This window comes from Neopsephotus bourkii, unplaced genomic scaffold (assembly GCF_033783945.1).
Source record: "Neopsephotus bourkii isolate Nb327-2 ecotype Australia unplaced genomic scaffold, CSIRO-AGI_Nbou_v1 NB_244, whole genome shotgun sequence".
NCBI lineage: Eukaryota > Metazoa > Chordata > Aves > Psittaciformes > Psittacidae > Neopsephotus > Neopsephotus bourkii.
The window spans coordinates 1,293,539-1,310,521 of record NW_026900754.1 but is presented as its reverse complement, the minus strand read 5'-3'; the positions used below and the strand labels follow the sequence as shown (position 1 = coordinate 1,310,521).

The 16,983-nt window shown below is 43.3% G+C and overlaps 1 protein-coding gene across 1 annotated transcript; it reads right to left on the bottom strand.

Moving 5' to 3' along the window:
• Positions 1 to 1,433: 1,433 nt before the first annotated feature.
• Positions 1,434 to 13,758, bottom strand: LOC133208171 (alpha-fetoprotein-like). Its single transcript, XM_061345865.1, has 14 exons — positions 13,632 to 13,758; positions 12,160 to 12,220; positions 11,784 to 11,922; positions 11,013 to 11,215; positions 10,335 to 10,482; positions 9,092 to 9,189; positions 8,406 to 8,535; positions 7,809 to 8,023; positions 6,983 to 7,115; positions 6,303 to 6,400; positions 5,374 to 5,512; positions 3,994 to 4,217; positions 3,357 to 3,489; positions 1,434 to 2,399 (listed from the first exon to the last, which is right to left on the bottom strand). Exons 1-14 carry the CDS (start codon positions 13,756 to 13,758, stop codon positions 2,355 to 2,357), a joined length of 1,893 nt encoding a protein of 630 aa, XP_061201849.1. The 3' UTR covers positions 1,434 to 2,354.
• Between the last annotated feature and the right edge of the window lie 3,225 nt (positions 13,759 to 16,983).

Here is a 16,983-nt window from a genome sequence, read left to right as displayed (position 1 = left end):
TTTAAAAATGACAATAACTGAAAGTCATAATTGAAGATATTGTGGTTTGGGCCAAGGGTTTTTTTGAATATGCAGTCTATTATAGTCTTGCCCAGAAAATAATTATGGGCAAGTGAGCACAGAGGGGAGAAATAAAGGTAATTCATCAGTTAAGATGCATATTTTTAAGTAATAGTTGCCTTACAGGTGCAAATCTAAGTTCCTTGAAGCACCGGAAGTGTGTATGCAGGCGTGATGGACGTGTCCCCACGGCCCACTCAGGTACCTGTTACCCAAGCTGTTGGAGGCGTGAAACTTACCCTAAACCATCACAGGTCCTGGAATGTCAGCTCTCTGTGCAGCCTGAAGAAGACCATGGCCAAGTTCTCAGCCAAACCCAAGCAGAAATGGCTGCTTCAACCATGTCATGGGTGGATGTTTTTGTTCCTCTTCTTTTGTCACCTCCAGGCCAGGTGAGATTTGAGTACCAGGTGCAATAGTGATGCACCATGGAAATGGTGCTAGAGCAGACATAGAGCTTTGTGTGGATCTCTGTGCTTGGTTCCACCTAAATTTCTGTAAAGACAAGTTGGAACCTGTTTGCAAAGCAATGTTCAGGTAGATCAGATTCAGGAGCAGGGACACAGCTTGTCTAACCTCGCTGAGAAAGGACAAGTGCAACAGAGATCTTGGCCTGTGCTGTAGCACCTTTCTCATTTGAACCAGGAAAGGGTGTTGGAGTATTTTCATGCAGAACAGGGTGTTTTTTATTATATATTTATTTTCCTAAATGCTTGAGTAATTGTGTGAAGGTGAAGTTATGAGAACATTGGAACATGAAATATTAATAATTCCTTGGTCTGCAAGGAATTTAAAAGATAAATCAATGCTCAGACCATATGGTAAAGAGAGAAAATGTTTTCAAGCAGGCTTTTCAGTGCTCTGTGCATGAGCACAATTCCTAAACTGAGCCATTTGTGCCACCTTCTGGTGCTGAAATACTTTCATTTCACTTGTCCTGATGGACAGGGACAGAAGTATGCTGGGAAATTACTATGGGACAATGCATTGACTAACTGGAGCCTGCTGGGTTTGAAGGACTACTGCAATAAAGCTTTAGCCTTGCTCTGCTGGATACAAGGAATAATTTCTGACAAATACAGGTGAGAACAGGTGGAAAATTTATTCCAAAGATTTACTAGATATTGCAGGTAACACAGCAGTGAAAAGCAGAGGGGACAGGGGCAAGGGGCCTTGCTTTTGGATGGGGAGCCCAAGCCATTAACCATACAGACAGCAGTGAGTCTGTCTCTTACCTGTATTTGTATGACTGAGCTTCCCCTTGAGGAACATCTCAAGTCATCACTGATTTGAAATAAAAAAAGAAGAGTCAAAGCCCTCAAACTACCCCAGATTACAGAGGACTGATCTCAATCTGCATCTCTAAGTTGCAGTGCTTGGAGAAGCCCAAGGGCCCATCTGATCATTGATTGGATACCAAAACCACCACTGATACCTGAGTAAAACCTTGTTCTGTTTTAGCTGTTGCTCTGCTTATGTCCCCAGTATATGAGCAATAAGTTAGACCTGAATCAGCAGCCAACTGTTGATGGTTCTTGGCCTGTGGTTCATTATAACTACATGGTGACCTGCACAGCTCCCCAGTGAGTAGTTCTCCTGTAGTGAAATGGTACAGCTGCTTAATTGTTCCTGTGTCATGTGTGAAATGTGTCCTGGTAGAATAGAGCTGGTTTCCTCTAGGTTGTCTCTAATTTGCCAAGGTGATTTTGACATTTAAGAATTGTAAAGAGATTTGCAAGTTTGGCTCCGCCTTGCTGTCAGCTGCAAACCTAACAAATGGGGTTTGGTCTGATGATTTATATCGTTAATGACAATTTGCATCCATTTAACTTATTCTTTCAGCAGACTTCCTCAAGGTGATGAGCCTTCTCTTTGCACTTAAGGCTTCCATGCTTAAGGATCCTGAACAACTAAGAAATTTAGCTGGCTTTAAGTTACTTGCTTTGGTTTAAAGTTTACGTCTCCTTGATAATTCTGAATCACTGTGACAGGAACCAGAGCTGAGGTTTGTACGTGGATTCCTCCCCATCTGACTGAAATGCAGTTTCCCAGCCCAGCAGGTCCTATGGGAAATGTGGTTTATTGAGATCCCTCTTGTCCCTTGTTTGCAGCAGCAGATGAGCTGTAGCTGGTGTAAAACCATCCAGACTTCCTTAGATTTGTGAGTAAAGAGCCACAAGGTAGTTTTGTGCACTCTGACAAATCATATGTTCCTGTTTATGCTTCATGAACGTCAGAAAAGATATGCTTGCTGTTAGGTTGGCAACTGGTGTCCAATGTGCTGCAGGAGCTCTTCAGGCTGACAACATTTTTTCACTTCTCTTTATAAGTTCTGGACCCTGGAAAAGAGCAAAATATCTATGAGCTAGTCAGAAAGGTGATGTGCTTGTGAGCAAGCAAGCTGCCACTACCCACTGTGGCAGCGGTGGGTAGCATTTTGTTAGCAAGCTGTGTACATAGAGTGTTCTGCAAAGCAAAGATATGTTTACCACTATGTTTAAAAAACATAGTTTTTCCTGTTCAGCTCAGGCTGCCTTTGGAGATGTGATGTTTGGGAGAAGGTGGCAGAATTGCTGCTTTGCAGATGTGTGGCTTGGTGTGTTCAGAGGTGGAAATCATAGGAGAGACTTTTTTTTGTCATTTAAAGCAAGGCAAAGGCTGAGGAAAACAGAGCCAGGCTTAAGGGTTGTGGAGGGTTTAAGCTTAGTGAAGGAATACATCACAGAGAGAGATGTGAAGTAGACAAAGGCAGATTTTCTGGAGGGTTTTTTTCAGGAGAAGCTGAAGTAGCTCTGCAGTGTGAGGGTCAACAAGCTACAAGAACATAGGCAAGAGAAGAGGAAAACAGTGGTAGGGAAAACAAACAGGGAAAATACTTTGACCCTAAAAGGTGACTACATGCTTTCTCTCCCTACTGCTGAGGAACTTTTCAAGTGAAATCCAGTTCATAACTAAGAATTAAAAAATGAAGAGTTCATTTCAGAACTGTTAGCCAGGGAAAGACCTTTGTCTATGTCTTTCACAGGCCCAGTCCCAGCAGCTCCCCAGAAGAAGCAGATGGAGCTGAGCTCTGTATCCATCAATTGCATGTAAACACAAGACTAATTAGGTAAGTCATTTAGTGATGAATCAACTGGTGCTGATATCTACATGTGCAGGCAATCAGATTTGCCTTTGGAAAAATAACTGCAGGAATTCTGGCTATCCAGACTTGGTTTGGCTGTTTAAAGGAGAAATTCCTCCTCCTGCATATACTCCCTGTTTCCATTGTGAGTCAGATGAAGCAGAAAGGACACCTCTTTGGCAAAGCAGGCCTGGGGGTTGCCTCCTCTGCAGCACTGCTCTCTCATGGTGGTGAAGGCAGCCGTGATGGCTGTCAGCTGCTCCTGTGTGATCTGGGGCTTGTATTTGATGAGGTTGATGAGCATTCTGGAAGGAAAGCAGAGGAAGCACATGGCTTATGGTGCATTTCTCCAACCCTAGTCGTGCGAAGTCCCTCTGTTACTGCCCACCTCCTTTCTACAGCTTTTTCATTTTTATCCCCCCCCCAGATAGGTATTTGCAGTAGGGAGCAAAGACATGCTCAGCTCCCCTGGGAAATAAAATATCTGTGTGAGGTTTTAGTATTGGTCCACCCCAGAAAAGCTGTGGCTGCCCCATCCCTTGCAGTGTTCAAAGCCAGGCTGGGTAGAGCTTGGAGCAACCTGGTCTAGTAGAAGGTGTTGGAGTTGGAACTGGATGAGCTTTAAGGTCCCTTCCAACCCAAACGAGTCTGTGATTCTATCATTACCCATGAACTATGTGTGCAGGTGTTGTCTGTGTTGTACAGCACGCCACAGGGTCCAGGAAGTTTGGGCTCACCCCAGCACAAGTTAATGGCCGGGGTAAGAATAAGAAACAGGAGGGTAACAGACTAGAAGAGGCACGCCTTACTCTTGCTTCTTCTGCTGTAACTTCTCCTCCTCAGTTGTACACAAGTCTTCATGGAAAGTGAACAGCCCTGGAGTCAGTGATAAGGGCACATAATGCTCATCCATTTCCAGTTTCCCTATGCAGGGTCTCCTGAGAGCATAGGAGCTGCTGCAGCAGTGGCACACGCCTGGGTTTATAGGGTCTCTCAGGTGTCTTCTGCATATTTCTCCAAGTACAAGATCCAGCTTTACCAAGAGAAGTGGGAAAAAAAAATTACATTTTTTATGGTCAAAAATACACACTGCTCTTGAAGTAATAAAGAATAACAGAGAGCTTAAATTAAACTTCGTAATGTAGGTGGCAGCTTATTTTTGACTGAATGCTGGCTTTTGTCAGTGCAGTAATTTTTCAGAAGTATGTCTCTGTGGTTCCAGGGACTGTCCTTTGAGCACAGAAACCATGTGATTTTTGTTGTGGTTTAAGCCCAGCTGGTAACTCAGAACCACATAGCCACTCACTTTCCCCCCTTTCTTCCCCCCAGCTCCCAGAGGGATGGGGAGGAGAATCTAAAGAATGTAAACCCCAATGCGTTGATATAAGAACAGCCAGTAACTAAGGTATAACACAAACCCCTACTGCTACCACCAATAGTAATAATGATAAGGGAAATAACAAAGGGGCAGAATATAAAACTAAAAGGGGAAAAGGAAAACACTAAATACAAGTGATGCACAATACAACTGCTCACCACCTGCCAGAGGATACCCAGCCCTACCTGAGCAGTGATCTGAGCCTTTTGGGGTGACTCCCTGCAGTTTCTATACTGGGCATGACGTGCTGTGGTATGGAATTGCCCTTTGACTAGTTTGGGTCAGGTGCCCTGTCTCTGCTTCCTCCCAGCTTCCCCTCCTCCTTTGGCAGAGCTTAAGACTCAGAAAGTCCTTGGTCAGAGTAAGCGCTACTTAGCAACAGAAAAAGCATCAGTGTGTTACCAGTGTTGTTCTCAGGCTGAAAGTCAAAACCACAGCATTGCACCAGCTACTAAGAAAGAGAAAAATGACTGCTACTGCTGAACTGGGGACAGATTTCTTCATAAAGCACACTTGCATGGGCTTGCTGTCTTCAGTAGGGCACCTGTGGGTCTGTGTGGCTGCTCTTGTTAAGGGGATGATGGAGAAAATGGGTGGCTGGAGGATGGACTGAAGCTTTTTTATGTAGTTCAATTCCAGCTTTAACTTCAATGAGATGGAGTTATGCTTCCTTCAGGCATGGGAGTACACCTTCAGGTCAACTCAGCAGCTCAGTCAACATTCACCTTTACTCTTGGACCCTGCTGGCAGCAGAATTTGTGACAGGGTTTCCAGAAGAAGTATGACTGAGATCCAGAGGAACAATACTCACTTTTTCCTCAGCACAAGGCAGCAGCTTGTCCAGGCTTAACTGGCAGCATTTGGAGCCAATTGTAGTCATCTGCTTGGTGAATTTGATCAGCTCTGCAGATGTCAGTTGAGGCATCTTCTTGGTGAAGCTCAGGAGGAGCCTGAAAAGGTAATTTTTCTGAAGTCAGTGATGTTGTTTCATGAGGCAGCAGTGAGCAAGCCTCTGCCTTCACATGTTCAAAGCTCCAGCCAAACCACAGGGAACACTCAGTAGTGCAACAGCAGGACTAAGCCTGGTGTGTAGAACCTCACAAGCCTGCTTTATTTGTTTGACCTCTCTCCTTTCTCTGACCAGTTTCTTACCAGGTTAAACAAATAGAATTAACAGCAGAATTGCCAGTTACGTGTTAGTGGGCCTTTTAATGGGATGGTAGCTGTGTCTTCCCCTTGTTATTTGTTTCCCTGGGAGCACAGTGAGCTTGTCTAAGGGCAAAATTGGATTTGAGTGTCTTCTTGGCACACTAGATGGGGGCAGAAGATAAGCTCAAAGAAATTTACTTGTTTTTTTCTTTTTAAGAAGTGTGCTTATTAACCACTGTGGCCAGGAAGGCCTTAAGTGAGGTAACAGGCAGAAGGAGCCCGTCAGGCTTGTTGGAAGCCTCTAATTCCAGCGTCTTTTAAAGATCAAACACACACAGGAGGGCAAAAAGCTCAGTGTCTCTCCCCAGAGCAGGCCAGCTGAAGCCTAACTCTATGCAAGCAGCTTAAAGGTTTCATTAAGATTGTGTACATTTGGTAGGCATGTGCTTGTTAACATGCAAATCAGACCCAAAGTTCCTGCAGGAGGCTTGTGCCTGCATGTTGTGTTTGAGCACAATGTATAGTTCAGCTACTTTAGGTTTGCTCTGCCTACTGTAGTTAGAGTAATGCAAGCATGTAAAAAAGTCTTACTCGTTTTGGAAATAGTAATCTCCTTTCTCCCTGTAAATGTCACAGCTCGTCTTCATCACACTTTCAGTTTCATAAATATGTTTCTTCAGTTTCTCCTCCTGAAAAACATAAGTTGAGTTGTTGTAACAGGGGGAATGAAGAATTCCCCACTCCCTCCAGGTAAGGCCTGGATTATCTGTAACTACTTCTTACCTGCTATATGCAACCCATTTTTAATTCCATAGAAAGCCTTTGTCTGTCTGAAACCTCTATAGACTGCCTGAATGTGATGCATGTCCTCCTTCAACCACCTTGAAATATTTAATGTTGTAGGACTGATGGAAGTCTGGGTCTGAGGTACAGGGCACCTCCTAGCTTAAGAGGTTTACAATGCCCATGCCCATGTTTTGGTCTGTGACAGTAACTGTAAGTGCTTTTTATGTTTGGAAGAGGGCAACTAGCACTGTTGGAGCAGAAACCTTAGCTCTAAGCCTTTTCCTAGCATCTCTGTCTATCCATGTGGAATTACTTCACAAGTGTTGATTGCAAAGGCTCTGTTGATGCTTTTTCCATAGTAAGGCCTTGTAACACGTGCTGGTTTGTCATAGCAGCTGTGGCTCAAGGCCTGGAGCAGGCCAGTCATGTGGTCATATATATGTTTGAATTGATCAGTATGCAGTGTGCAGGCTGACAGCACCCACCCCTCTGCTGCAGCAGTCCTCTGGAGCTCCAGGCTTGCAGCACTCGTGCAGTAGGTCCTCATATCCTTTACCAATTCTTAAAAGCATTTGGGCAGAAAACTCAGGGTGCCTCCTGGAATATTCGTACAGAAACCTGCAATATGTGGAGTACCAGGTATTAGAGATGAGCCAAAAGAGCTGCCTAATGATTGTGAAATAATTTGCAGTACCAGACTCAGTTCTCAGCAGGCAATGAAAAGATGAGCTCTGCTGCAGCAGTTGCTCTACACAGCAGTTTGAACCCAATAAATTTTCATAACTGGACCTGATGTATGTTATTTGAAGTGAATTCTCTGTCTTTGGGACTTGATGCTGTCTGTGTCTGTTGCAGCATGGAGCATTTGTGCCTATGTTTACTACAGGTAGGAACAGGGCTTCACTGCACAAAGGGACATGTCTAGAACAGAAACCAACTAATCCCATTTGAACTGAGGCATGAGTCTGATTTAGGTGTTTTGAATTCAACACTGAAGAGTGTATCAAAGCTGTAGCTGGCACCTGAAATCAGAACTGACAGCTCCTAAATTTTACGGCATTTCTTCAGTTTTGCCTCTGAAATAACTGTTGTGCTCTGTTCCAAATTTGCAGAATGCATTTGCTCTGCATTCACACCTTCTAGGAGTGAGTGGTGGTTTACTAAGATCAACTTGCCCAGTATATCAAGCCTACATGCTCCCAGAGCAGCCAAATCTGAGGCTGATGAGCTGGACTTTTATGCCCAAGGTGTCATCTTGCAGCCCAAGTATTGAAACAAGAAAATAGAAAAGCTGAGGCAGACTGAAGTTACCTGGCTAAGTGTGTGTCCTTTTCCTGGGCAAAACGTTCACATATTCCCTTGTCCTCTATAAACTCCCTGACGTGGGGGGACAGGTCTGCAGGTTTGTCATTATTTTCTGTATTAACTATGCATTCACTTCTTTGTAACAGAGGCTTTTCACAGCACTGCTTTATTTTGCTTGATAGGATGTCTTGGTTGGTGCAGACGTAGCGCAAAAGCTCTTCCTGTAAAGCAGAAAAGGAATGAAGGAAGTTTTGCCAGATTTTGGTCTTTGTAGGGTTTTTTGATCAGTGTTTTTATCTGCATTTTCCAGATGGAGGGGGTGACTCCCAAAGAGAAGAAGTGCCTGATCAAGGCTGTGCCACGCAACTCTGGTACAACAGGGAAGAAAACTCAAGCCCTGTTGATTTATTTGTGCAGCCCCTTGCTTGCTGTGCAAAAGGTGCTCCTGGATTAAAAAGTCAAATGGGAAAATCAAGCAGGTTTTTAGACTGCAGAGTTAATCTCCAGTTTCAGAGAGCAATCAGTGAAGCACAGGAGGAAGAAAAATCTGAAACCAACACAAAAATAGCATTACATTTCAGCAAACACTCAAATGAGGTTTACCCTATCATGCATGCAGTCCAGCATGTCTCCGCGGCAGCAGTCCTTGTGCATGTTAGTAACATCCATCACAAGTTTGCTAACAGTAACAAAATCAGCTTTAGGGAATTTTTGGCTTATCTGAGCAAGTTTCCTATAACAAAGAAAAACAGTTATTGTTTTGAATCACTGTGTGAGGCTGTGATAGCTCCTCTCATTTTATTGTGCAGGGGATATCCAAACGGCTCAGGAATGGTCTCTTCCCTTCTCAAATTAATAAATGTTCCTTGAAGGCAAGAGCTGAGGTTGTCAGAGTTATCTAAGGACCCCAGGCGACTTTCACTGTGAGATGGTGGAAGGAAATGTGGTAGGTGGGGCAAAAAATCACAGAAGCAGCCTTGTGTCAAAACTAGGTAAGAGAGATGAGTTGTATTTTGCTCACAATCGCTCCAGAGAACTGTGTTCCTTTCAGACTTTGGGTTTAGATTTTGAAAGGTAATGGCAGTTTTTAAGGAAACAATGAGAACTGTCATGCTTAAATTTGTATTTCTAATCTGTCTTCCTTGTTAGATGCTGCTATTGACCTGCATATGACAAGGACACCACTGGCATTTGAGTCACTGTGCTGTATGCAGGTGTGGAGCTGCTCATAGCTAACACACAACATCCATGCTTCGTTTCAAAATAAGATGGACATGGGCAACACTCACAGAGCCTTCAAGGTCCTTTCTCCAAACTTGTGCAAGATTCCACATGTGTGTTCTTGCCTTAGGCCATCTTCTTTTATTGGCTTCACCACCTTTGGTGCCTGGTAGAAAGAAGATGCAGACTGTGAAAGAGGATAAAAAGACAAGACAATGCTTTACACTCAAACTACTGCTGTGATTGTTTTTTAATCAAGGAGCTTTTAATACTGAAAGAAAAATGCTGTCCAGGCTGCAGTATGAACTCCTGTGCTCGCTAGTTAGTTGCTGGCATTTATTAAGCAAGTGTTCCATGCTCCTCATCCTTGTCTTCCACCGTGACAGGTAGTGTACTCTGAATTTCTGACATGGGTTATGTGTGGGGCATGTCTCATGTGTGGGGCATGTCTCTGCAGTGCAGGTATCCAGACAAGCAGGAGCTGTATCATGGTGCTATCAGCAGGGAAACAAATCAGGCTTTTGCATGCCGTGTAGCACCTCGTCCTCTCTGAGCAGAGCTGGGAGGACAGTGATGCTGTCACAGGGCATGGGGATTGCCTTGGGCTCTCACTGTGAAACTTCAGCTGCCCAACACCCCACATTCAGGCATTTTCATTTAGGAGTTCAAGCTATAATTCAGGAGAGCACCTGAGTCTGATTTCAGCTTGTCCTCAATTCAGAAGCTGAATTCTAATATCTGGTTGAGATTATGGGAAGAGGGATGTGGACCTGCTTAAGAGGGATGTGGACCTGCTTGAGTGAGTCCAAAGGAGGTCACAAAGCTGTTCCAAGGGTTGGAGCACCTCTGCTCTGGAGACAGGCTAAGGGAGCTGGGCTTATTCAGCCTGGAGAAGAGAAGGCTCCAGGGAGACCTTATAACAGTATTCCAATAACTAATGGGGCCTCCAGGAAATCTGGAGAAGGACTTTTTACAAGGGCGTGTAGGCAAAGAACAAGGAGGGATGGCTTTAACCTGATAGAGGGTTGATTTAGATGAGCTCTTAGGAAGAAGTTCTTCCTAAGAACTCACCTGTGAGTGTGGGAGGCCCTGGCACAGGTTGCCCACAGAAGCTGTGGCTGCTCCATCCCTGGCAGTGTTCAAGGCCAGGTTGGACGGGGCTTGAAGCAACTTGGTCTAGTGGAAGGTGTCCCTGCCCATGGCAGGAGGTTGGAACTGGATGAGCTTTAAGGTCCCTTTTAACACAAACCATTCTATTCTTCTATGATTCTCTGAAGAAGTGGCTGCTATCTGTAGCCTGTGATGGAATACCTGTCTCTGAAAGCATTCCTCCAGGTTATAAGTGAGGTCTTCAGAGCTTCTGCAGCAGTTTTTCATCATCTCATCATACCGGATAGCGACAGAAAGGATGGTGGGGGCATAGAGGAAGGGATGTCTTCTGGCTACCTCAAAAATAAAACTGAAACACGGGGAAAAATATTTTCCCAGTAAGCCCCCACATGCAGGAGCAGCAGTGGTATAGCTGCCTCTGCAGGAAATTAAAATGGTAGCTGCTAAAACTGATTGTTTTACTGTCATAACAACAAGCCACATAGCCTGGTGTTTATCTTGGAAACTGCTGATGGTGTGGCCAGTTTCCTGGAAATCTCAAGTCCTGCCAGTTCTGGTTCAGAAGCAGCACAGCTTCTGCTTGGCTTTTAAGGACTAAACAGAGGTTCCTGGTTTCAGATGAGGCCTTTACATGCGCTACAATAAACCAGGGCAGATTGTTTGACATATAGACCTGTATCCAAAGCAGGAGATGGCAGAACAGGCTTTGCAGAATGACCATTACGGCTGGATGAATTATGCAAATAATTCACATTAGGAAGAAGAACTAGCACAGGATTACAGAGTATCTTAGATGGAACTTGACAGCTGCATTGAAAACTGTATTTGCTGTCTGCAGGTTCATAACTGTCTTATCTAGGCAATGAATTTATGACTTACTGTTCTGTTAACAGATGTTGATTCTGTGAATGATTTTTACAGGCGGCTTCTGCATTTGGCCTTTCAAAAGGAGAAATGAACCCTCTTGATGAATTTTTAAGAACGAGGAAGCAGTCATTTCTTTCAGGATCTTTTTTAGCACAGCAGTCAGTAAAGCCGGGAAGATTTTCCTCCTGGCATACTGTATCAAGGAAGATCTTGTCCTATGAAAATTAGGAGAAAGTTAATTTGAGTGAGGATTCCATTTAACTCCTCTGAGCTTTGCAAGGAGGCTACTTCAAGCCAACAAGCCCCAACTTGCATAAACTGTTTCTTAATTCTTTCCTGCTTTAACCGCAGTAAAAATCAGACTGACCTCTAAAACCTGGGTGATGATTTCTTGAACTTTGGTACCTACTGTTATGCCAAGACATGCTTCCAAATGGAATGGTTGTCAAACACTCTGACCTTATAACATTATTCAGACTCTTTTTCTTTATTGCACCAGCCATAAAGGCACATCTTTCTGAATATCTTTTAGTGAAATGCAGGTCACGGCTGCAGGTACTGTGCTATTCAGGATTTAGGGAGGAGAGGCGCTTTGTTTTCCTCCACTGATTTTGAGACACTTTGTAGATGGGAGCCTGGAGAACCAAAGTGTCAGTTAAGGCCAAACACATATACTCAGGAAAGTCTCCTAACACGCCTCTCTGAGAATACACACATCAGGGCTCTGACATGACAAGTCACTTCTGAAAACAGTTGCCAGATTATGAGGGTAAATGTGCTTACCAAGGGCTTCAGGCAGTCTGGGTTGTCCCTGGCTGCAGTAGCAGCACACCTTTTTGCGAGGTCTGTGAGGTCCTCAGCCATTTTAACTGCTCTGCCAAATGTGCCTCCTTGCACATACTGAGCAACCATGACCAGGGCCCTAGGAGAAGAACACACAGCATTAAACCTGTTGCTGGCTACCTAAGAAACTAATTCTGTAACTTTTAAATGTAAGACAGTAAGAGGATTCTTGTCACTGGGGCTGAGTTGGCATGAACGCGTTCTGGGCTGGCAGAAGTGGTGAGCATTTGACTTGCTGTCTGTGCTCATTCCAAACAATGCAAGGCTGTGCAGTGGCAGCTAATTTGCAAGTAGAAGCTTTATCTGGATGACTTACATGGCTTTAAAATTATTCTTCTGTAGCTGTAGAAAGCGTTGGCCAATGCTGTTTTTTCCCTCTGAAAAACAAGAGTATTTGAGTAAAAAATATTTGCTCAATACCGCATCAAATACCTTCTCTTTTTTTGGTATTGGACACTAAGAGAAAGATAATTCAGTGCCTGGGGTAGTAGAAGTGGGAACACCAAGGCCTGAGATGTAATTTCCCATCTGACTTAAGTGCAAGGATGTGAAACTATTCGTTTCTGACCTACAATATATTAGGGCCAATATAATTTCCCTGCCTAGCATAAGTGTTGTGGGGAGGAACACACTAAAACCTGGGGGTGTTCAGCTACTTTGATGCTGCACATGATTAAAGAAGCACCTTAAAAACACCTTTGAACCTTGCCTTAGCTATCTTAAAGTGCACTTGACCACTCTAGCTACTGATGAAGGATTTTCTGTGCAGAAAATGTGATAAAATAAGGACTACAATGGCATGCAAAGCTCCTCCACAATCCACAGAGCTGCATTCTTCTGTTTGTGCTATGAACTGGCTCAGAGGAAAGTATGTGTCCCATGTATGTGAAAATCCTGTGCAAATATTCTTCCTTTGCCACTGCACCTTTATTAATGGGCAAAGCTGAATGTCATGATTTATCCAGGTCCTTGTTTGTTTGAGAATACGCATAAATTAATTTTAAAGTAAGGGGCCTGCTCCCAAATCAAGTGTTACTGTTTCACCCTCGCATCAGTAGGGCTGAGATCACTGTAAAAAGATCAAACAAATCAAAGAAATAAGCCAGCTTATCCCTCTGAGTAACACCAGGGTGTCAACTGTGACGAAAACATGAGACAACACAAACATCAGGTCTGTGGTACTCTGTCGGGAGAAAAAAGAGCTAACTAATGAAGACAATATGCAATGGGAAAGAAGCATCTTATTTTAGGCCCCATTTTTAGGCCTTAGTGAGAAATTTGGTCATTGTAAGCTCTCTCAGGAGTCAATGAAGGAGAGTAAGACCCCTCCAAAGGAAAACACAGAGCAACACCATAACTTAGCTACTCTGAACAGCCACCAGAGATGGAGGTAGCATCCCTCTTGGGCCTCCTCTGTCTCACTTCCTGATGCACTGCAGAGGGAGCCCAGAAAGCCACAGGCTTCATTTCAACAGGTTTTGGAGTACCTAAAACCAGTGGTACAACCACATTCCTGTGGATGGAATTCCCCTTCAACAGGCTTCCTCTCAGTAACCACTGGCTGTCCTGCACACTAAATAGATTCTCAGGCCTTTAAGAAGCCACACATCTGAGGTTGATCACCAGTAAGTTATACAGATTGAGGATCGTTGTATACCTTTGACCCATAGAAAACACCAGCATAGAACTGGCAGAGGCAAAGCAAGATACCAAATAACCATGTGTGAGAAGCTGCAGCCATCAGTATTATACAAAAAGACAGAGTAAAAACATAAGATACATTCTTACCTATGTCCCGATTACTGCCAGGCAGGGCTTTGACTATGGGTAGGCTCACCAGTAAAATCACATAAATTACTCTTCTGCAGTTCATCTTGTCAGATTTTGGCAGGGGCTTGGGGTAAGCTTGGTTCATCTTGGTAAGGCAGAAAGAAGGAATGGGAAACAGTTACTTTTATACTCTCCTAAACGATTTCTGGTTAATCAAAACCTTTTTACTGTCACGTATAACATTAGCCAGTTTGGAATATTCTCACAATATTTAGACATCTCATTATTTGCTCAGGGGGATGAATCCACCAGCTTGATGCAAAGGATGGACCTTGGGGATTCCTTCCCCCCCCCCCCTTAAGATTTAGACAAATACACATTTTTAACTTATCAGACTTCAAACAAGAAGTTTAAACACTTCTTGGGCTTTTTACTGTGCACGTAGATCTCATCTACTTGCAAATTTGTTCAAAGGTGATTGCTGCAAAGAAGATGTCTCTGTAACACACTGTTGATGGAAAAACCCCAAATTCAGCTTTTAATCCCTCCTTGCTGCACAAGCTGTCTCTTGCTCCAAGATGTCATGGTCAAAAGGCTGAATTAAGTATCCCCTTACAAGATTTTTGCAGCATCAAAAAGCCTCCAAATTTTGAAACAAAAATCAACTCTCAAACTGTAAAATGAAGGGAATAATTCCACTTCATACAGTTATTTTACTTACTTTTCGAATAGTATGCATGACAAAAATAAATTTTTGAAGACAGAATGGCTTTAGGAAGCCCCAGGTAGGGGTAACACAGTGATAGGTGGGCAAGGATATGTGTATTCAGTCTGAAGGAAGGGGCAAAGACAGATCTTTCATTTGTTTCCAGAGAAAATGGCGATAGCTGCTTGTTCTGTTCTGCTGGAAGAGCATGAGAGTTGCTTGCCATCACATGAGATGGTATCAAATGGAAAAGGATTCTGGGCAAGAAGATGGGAGCATGGTCACAGGACCAGACCTGAAATCTAAGGGGGAAACCATATCCATTGAGGATGACATACTGCTCATGAAGGCTTTATCCATAACTTAGCTCTGTCTTTGTGGGACTGGGCCTGTCACTGCTTGTGTTTAGTAGAGTTGCTCTTAGGATGGGGGTGGAAGATCTTCTGCCCTATCTGCACAACCTTCTGCTTTTATTTTGAAATAAGGAATAATTCCTTGTTTTGAAGAACAAGAACTTGTAATGAATAGATTTAAAAATAAAAGATTGGAAGTATTGTTTTATATGCCAAAAAAAAAAAAAAAAAGCAGCAAAACCAAGACTGGTTCATTTTTGCGGGTTTGCTTTGTTTAGTTTTCATTGAAAACTCTGCCTGCTTTCCTCCTCGTCTTCCAGCAATTGCTTTGTGGTTGTATACATGGAATTTTCCACTGGAAGCCAAAACCATTTCAGATTTCCATGTTATTCAGTTAGTTAATGGCAGATTCCCTAAGAAAACTCACTTTCATAGAGCATATTTGAGTCTCTCCTGCTCAAAATACTTAGCTCAAAAATTAAGAACAGTCCTCTGCGCTCTTTGAATCCTATTCACACACCCTAGTGCTCTTGAACTGGGAATATACTCAGCTCCTCTTGCTAAATTATGCTGAGTTTACACATAGCACGGCAGTATGGGCTCAATCCAGCCAAATTCACCTGGGAGCCTCTGGCTGGAGTGCTGCAATGTGAGGCTTACAGAAACAGATCAGTTTTGTATTTAGCTTTTAGGATCTACTTAGAAGCTCAGTGAAGAGAGTGAAAGGTTTTGCCTTAAAATGACCTCTGACAGTATTGGCACTTGTTGCTGAATCTGTGCCTCAGAATTGAAGGTGTGGCTTCGGATTATATAAAACTCTATTACCTGTATACTCAGCACATCTTTTCCAGCATAATAGCCTGGAGGCAACACAAGGAGGAAATCCAAGTTCTTCACTTCATTGCTGCAATTGATTTAACAGTATTTGGCTATGCTGGGAAATCTGATGGCAAGAATTACTCTTTTCAGCCTCTGCAAATGTCTAATTCTACCAAAATCCTTTATAAACTTCAGTTTGACCTGGAGATGATGTCCTCAGTGGGTGTATTTTGCCAAAAGTGCAGTCTTTTTTGACTATATATGTAATCTGGACACTGATATTTTTAAAGGGCTTTGTAAATTCATGGATTATCTATTATGGACTATTGTTAGTAATACAAAAGAATGATTTGTTTCATGGAAAAAACAGGCAGGTTTTGATGTGGTGTTAAAGTATACTCATAGTCCAGCCATGCCTCTTTGCTGACCATGTTGAGATGATGGATGTGGTGTAACACAAACCATAATTTGTGTAGCTAAAAGGATCCTGTTCAAATTCTTTTAACTTGAAGGAAATAAAAGACTGATGTATGATGTCTGGCTTCTCTCTTTCTTTTTAGAAAGGCATTTTGCTCAGCCCCTTAGTCTGATCTGAACTGAACTTTTCCTTGACCTCTTGTCTGGGGGAGTGTTCACCATGTGGGTGCATAAGCATTTTGGCACAGGAGATAGGATAACTTCTTGCAGTACAGGTGGGAGCATGGCCGAGCCATGCACACCTACTTGCTGCTCTAAATTGGCAACCAAGCCCTGTCCTTTGGTTCCTTTGACTCACTTGGCTGGGAATGAAACAACTTTCCTCATGGGTTTTCTGGCAGTGGCTTTCTCTCTCCCATTGGTCTCTGGGCCTGCAAGGACACATTTGCTGTGTGGCTTGTGTCAGTGCACATGGATGGGAAGTGCTCTGGGTACTTTGCGTGGTCTCAGTGTTGGCAGTAAGCTGACAAGTGTCCTGGGAAGACTTATCTGTGTACGTGTTTGTAGGTTAGGGTTCCATCTCGAGTGTAATTTGATCGTCTCTGTAGTATGACATAGTTGTACCCTGTGAGTTGTACTGCCCAGATTTCCACCCTGCCCTGCTCCTCTGTTTCCACATAATTCCAGGACAGTGTCAAAAGCAAAATACACTTCTATACAGTGAGGAAGAAACCTTCTAGTAACTCTAGGAGCTATTGCTTGCCTCAGAGGCAAGCTCTTATATAGCAAACACCTTTGGTAATAAAAAAAAGAGAACACAACGTAATTATAGAATGGTTTATATTGGAAGGGACCTTAAAGGTCCTCTAGTTCCAAACCTCTGCCATGGGCATGGGACACTTTCCACTAGATGAGGTCACTCAAGGCCCTATCTAACCTGGGCTTGAACACTTCTAGGGATGAAGAGATGATAATGAAATGGTTTAATTGGATATGAACTTTTTCTGCCTTAGGTGAGGATCATTTCCAGGAGAGACTCTTCCACTTTGTTTTACATGCAATGAATGTCCTTCCA